Here is a 5,865-nt window from a genome sequence, read left to right as displayed (position 1 = left end):
AAACTAAAAATAAGATTTAAAATAATAAAAATAAAAATTAATAAAAATAAAAGTGAACAAAAATAATAAACTATAAATACAAACACACTATTTAAAATAAGATCTAAAAAATAACAAATTATAAATTATAAACTAATAAAACTCATAAATTATATAAAATAGTTGTCATACAAATCTAATTACTATAAAGACATGGCATATCAAACCGACCAACAATCAAATTATATAACTTTAAATTACATTAAATATTAAGAGCCAATTTATATTTTTTAAATGATTTTTTATCGTACTGTATAATTTTGTGTAAAATAAATTTATAAACAATTTTTTAGAAATTTTTTAAATAAATATTTAATTTGAATATTTATTTTTAAAATATTATTTTATTTATATTTTTTTAAAAGACCTTTTTAAAAAAATTATTTTTAAAAGTAGTTTAAGGAAAGACGGTGTGAGATAATTTTGTTTTCTTAGCCCCTAATTAAAGTACCTTTCCAAATCAACTATAAATAAGCAGTCAATGTTTTGCTTGTCTTGTTATCTATTCTCTGTTATTACCGATCACTACCAATGGCAGATTCTCTTGATGTTACTCACGATTTTCACTCTATTCTCTCTTCTGCTGATAGAGATTTTCTTGTTCGGAACAACGCCGATCAGGTACTATCTTCTCTTTTTCAGTTTTTTTGTTGTTGATTTTTTTATGAAATTGAAGGCATCGTCAATTTGTAATTTCAATTTGAGGAATCATCAATTTGTAATTTCATTGAAATTGTTCCGTGAGTGTTTATGTGTCAGTTGTTTGAAGTGGTAGCTTAATTTGTACTCATACTAATGGAATATTGTGCTGCTATTTCTTATATTATGAAATTTTGAATTCACAGGTTAATATTGACACCTTGAAGGGAAAGAAACTTGGTTTATATTTTTCAGCATCATGGTGTGGTCCATGTCGAGGATTCACGCCAACATTGGTGGAAGTGTACAATGAACTCTCTCCAAAGGGTGACTTTGAGGTTGTTTTCTCACAGCTGATGAAGATGAGGAGGCCTTTCAGAGCTACTTTTCCAAGATGCCGTGGTTGGCTGTACCGTTCTCTGATTCAGAGACACGCAGCCGTCTTGATGATTTGTTTCATGTAAACGGCATTCCTCATCTTGCATTGCTTGATGAAACTGGAAAGGTTGTTGCTGAAGACGGAGTTGACATTATCCGTGAGTATGGAGCTGAAGGATACCCTTTCACATCAAAAAGGGTCCAAGAGTTGAAAGATCAAGAAGAGGAAGCTAAGAGGAACCAGACCTTGAAGTCTATATTGGTCTCTAGCTCTCGTGACTTTGTGATATCGGCGGATGGAAAAAAAGTAAGCTAGTAACATCACTATGTATGATATACTCCCTTAGTTCATTTTTAGATTGCTCCTATAGTTTTATCAAAATTTATTGATAGTAGTTTCTTTGTTATTGTCTAGCCGTTTGTCATAAATCAGTGGTTCATTTACTAATTTTTCCTTTCATGTGCTCACAGACACCTATCTCTGAGCTTGAAGGGAAGACAGTTGGTCTGTATTTTTGCGCGACTTCATACAGATCATGTGCAGCATTTACTCAACAGCTTAAGGAGGTTTACAAGAAGCTGAAGGAAAATGGGGAGAACTTTGAGGTTGTGTTTATACCTGTAGATGATGACGAAGAGTCATTCCAGAAAGAATTAGAAGGTTTGCCTTGGGTATCCTTGCCTCTCAAGGACAAAACCTGTGCGAAGCTAATTCAGTACTTTGAGTTATCAGAACTCCCCACCTTGGTTATTATTGGGCCAGATGGGAAAACTCTTCATACTAATGTTGTTGAGGCCATTGACGATCATGGAATCGATGCATATCCATTCACTCCTGAAAAGTTTGTTGAGCTCGAAGAATTAGCAAAGGCCAAGGAGGCATCTCAAACACTCGAGTCATTTTTGGTGTCTGGGGATCAAGATTTTGTTAATAAGATTGGCGGGGAGAAGGTAAAACTTCTTATAATATAAATTTTACTGAACTATGTTGACTGTTTCTCTTAGTTAATGTGATATTAACATTTTGGCATTTAACCCCATTTCAGACTCCGGTGTCGGAATTAAAGGGGAAGACCGTCCTCCTCTACTTCTCAGCCCAATGGTGCCCTCCATGTCGTGCATTTCTTCCAAAACTCATTGAGGCATACCATAAGATTAAGGCACAAGACAATGCTGCACTAGAAGTCGTTTTTATCTCGAGTGACAGGGATCAAGACTCCTTTGATGATTTCTTTGCGGAAATGCCATGGCTGGCACTTCCCTTTGGTGACTCAAGGAAAGAATTCCTAAGTCGCAAATTCAAGGTATCTGGCATCCCCAAGCTCGTGGCAATCGGACCAAGTGGCCGGACTATCACACATGAAGCTCGAGACCTGGTTGGGCTTTATGGGGCAGATGCTTATCCCTTCACTGAGGAGAGAATAAAAGAACTAGAGGCACAAAAAGATGAAATTGCAAAGGGGTGGCCTGAGAAGGTGACTCATAAAACACATGAGCATGAGCTTATATTGTTGCGCCGCAAGATTTATTACTGTGATGATTGCAATGAGGAGGGACGTGATCGGTCATACTACTGTGAAGACTGTGACTTTGATCTCCATCCAAATTGTGCACTGGGAGACAAAGGAAGCATAAATGGTGTCAAGGAAGAAGAGAAGCCCAAAGATGGTTGGGTTTGTGATGGAGATGTCTGCACCAAAGCCTGAATACTGCTTGTTATATTTTGGTGATTACTGTTATTATCTACATGTGATAGTAGTTTTAATATGTATTGTGAGTTGTATAAAATAATGTGAACCTCATGACATTAGGGTGCGGTTGGTAATGTTTAATGTGTGCTTAAATCTTGTGCAAGAAACACCAGGCCAAAAATTATGATTATTCTGCGTCCCCTTACCTTTTTGTTTTAATCTCTGCTTTTGATTCCAAATGTAGAAGCTTTCAATTGAGTGCTACTGCTTGAACAACAGTTTTAATATTTTAACAATACATGTAAATGTGACTGATAACAAGTATATGCACTTATGGAGATCTATATGAAACTTAAGGAGATGGTAAAAAAGTATGCACAAACTATAATTTTATGGAGATCTATATGAAATTTAAGGAGATGGTAGAAATATTGATAAATCATATATAGTTAGGTAATGAATACCATGTGTTTCTCATTAAGTACATGAGTGAACTCCTATTTAGTCACATGGGGAGAGGTAGAATCAAGGAAAGGTTGTTATGGTTGTAACTGTCATAACAACCTAATATAACTAACTTAACTAAACAAAGTAACTAACTTAACACTCCATTAACATAAGAAATAAACATAGAATTATCATCTAACACTCTCCCTCAAGTGGAGAATAGTTAGTTGAATTTTTCCAACTTAGACAGTAAAACGGAAAAAGGTTGTGGATCAAGAGGCTTAGTCAAGATGTACGCGAATTGAGTTGAACTTGGAATAGGAAGGTGGAATAAGTTGGCATTGATCTTCTATCTAATAACATAACAATTAATGTATATAATTTGTTCTCTCATTAAAGAAGGTGTTGGTAGCGATGTGTCTGGAAGACAGAGTATCGTAGTAGAGGAGAACCGGTGAAGTGAAGGAAAGGTGAAGATCTTGAGATGATGCTTTGTTTCTTCGATTTCCATGAAACGAGGGAGTCACCAAGAAAAAAGCAATAGCCTGTCATAGACTTGCATGTTTCAGGGCAAAATGTCCAATCTGAAGCACTAATGACTTGAGCTAAAACTTTGAAGAAGATGGAAAAAAAACCCTAAGGGGATATTTTAAGGTTTCCTAAAACAGAGGTGGCGTCTTGCATGCGAGCTACAAGAGGAGAATAAAAGAACTGGCTTAATTGTTATACTGCATAGCTGAGATCAAGATTGGCAGTGGTTAAGTAAAACAAGCGCCAAATGAGTCTCATGTACTCAGTAGGATCAATTGATGGAGAAATTGTTTGAGTTATAAGGTTGAAGGATCGAATCATAGTAGTCATGAGAGGTTTTGTAGCAAGCAGGCCAGTATCATGAAGCAATCATAAGGTATATTTCCTTTGACAAATAATGCCTAGATTGGATGGAGCTTGGATACTTGATTGGGAGAAGTAGGAGTGAATCATTGTGGCAATCGCATGTAAACTTCCTCATAAGGTGAGGAAGACATTATTTACATTAACTATAGGAGATGTCAATTTTGTATAGAGGCAGGGGCTAGTAAAAGTCGAATTGTTGTCATTTTTGTTGTTGACCAAGTAATTCCAAAAGATGGGGATGAATTGTGATATTCAAATTTCTAAAAAATCGATTTGTAAAAACATTTAATTTTAATATAGTTTGTCATAACATAGAAATAAACAAAGATGAAGCAACATAATAATAATAATAAAAGAGACAAGAGATGGAGAAATAAATAACAAAAAAGATAAATAACATAAAGTAAAAGAGAAAAGGGATAAAAAATCATGCTAGAGAATTATTCTCTCATTCGACATAAATCACTTGTTTTATTCCAGTCCCAAAGAGTTTTTCCTTTTGATTGTCACTACATCAATCTTGCTTTTACACTAGATCAACCCAAAAAACTTACAAAATAACTTGAGCCTATGCATATGATCAACCTAAAAATCTTTCACATATAATTAAAACTTTTACACAAGCTCGACTCAATAACTCAATCTTCACCCTAACTTCTTATTAATTTGTAACCTTCAAATCTATTACAATCAAATCATAACAGAACTACGCTCTTGAAAAAAAATTACACCACAACACCGTTATAACACAACTCTCAAATTTACTCTTAACAATAAAGCAACTCTAGTAAAAAATAACTTTATAAAAAAATGAGAAAAAGAAAGATAGTATATAATTTCTATTTAGAAAACTAGTGTATTTTTTAAACGAGGTGAAGTCTCATTTTTATAAGAATAATATGGCTAAAAAAGTAAACAATACATGAGCCTTTTAAATATTTAATCTATTAAAACATGTCTTAATTGATTAGTCCAAATCAAAAAAGAACTTTTCGATTTTCGACATCACTTAATCGATTACTAGTCTTCTTAAACTATTACAAGGTTATACACTTTGATTTAGTCTATTAACACAGAGGCTTAATCGATCAATCAATGTGTTTTATCTTTCTGACTTATTAAACAAGCTTCTAATCGGTTAAGCACTTGTCTAGATTTGTTTTAAAAATTTTGTTATAAAAAAAGATGAAAAGTTTGAAATACTTTTGTGTGTGTGCGCGCATTGCCTTAGTACCTATAGACTTACTCTTAATTCATTTACAATTTACTGATTAAAACACAATAAAACTCTAAGCGCACAAACAATAAAACTTTCACGCTTTCATATATTCAAGTTCATAACCACGTGATCATAACTTCCTAACTTCAAGTTTCTTTTCTTGATTAAACTTATCTAGTACCTTTAACTAGAACTTAAAACATTTATCTTGATGAGACTTGTAGTGTCTCTTTCTTTTTTTATATGTCATAATTAAGAACCATTGGAAGAGTTATCGTGATTTATTCTTTCATGTTCATATGTCCTCTTCAAGAACCATTGGAAGAGTTGTCATCATTAAACTCATTTAACGATATTACCGACACATAACATAGTTACATATTTGTCACATGGCCGAAAGTGAAAATTTATATATGCTTTAAGTATGGTTATAACATTTGCAACCAATCACGCTTTATATCTTTCAATGGAACCATTAATATATCTTTAAATTTTGTAGACTCATTTTCATCCAATGGCTCTTTGTGAGGTGGTAAGGTAGTAAAAGTCCATGTA

At 33.5% G+C, this 5,865-nt stretch overlaps 1 protein-coding gene across 1 annotated transcript; it reads left to right on the top strand.

Moving 5' to 3' along the window:
* Positions 1 to 493: 493 nt before the first annotated feature.
* LOC127075080 (probable nucleoredoxin 1) lies at positions 494 to 2,937 on the top strand. The gene is given in 5 exon segments (XM_051016529.1): positions 494 to 660; positions 885 to 1,023; positions 1,026 to 1,363; positions 1,528 to 2,007; positions 2,103 to 2,937. Coding segments are annotated over 5 exon segments (1,707 nt in total). The 5' UTR covers positions 494 to 570; the 3' UTR covers positions 2,763 to 2,937.
* The last annotated feature ends 2,928 nt before the right edge of the window (positions 2,938 to 5,865 follow it).

This window comes from Lathyrus oleraceus, chromosome 4, assembly GCF_024323335.1.
Source record: "Lathyrus oleraceus cultivar Zhongwan6 chromosome 4, CAAS_Psat_ZW6_1.0, whole genome shotgun sequence".
In the NCBI taxonomy this organism is placed as follows: Eukaryota; Viridiplantae; Streptophyta; class Magnoliopsida; order Fabales; family Fabaceae; genus Lathyrus; species Lathyrus oleraceus.
The sequence above is the reverse complement of the archived record's forward strand: the minus strand, read 5'-3'. Positions and strand labels throughout refer to the sequence as shown.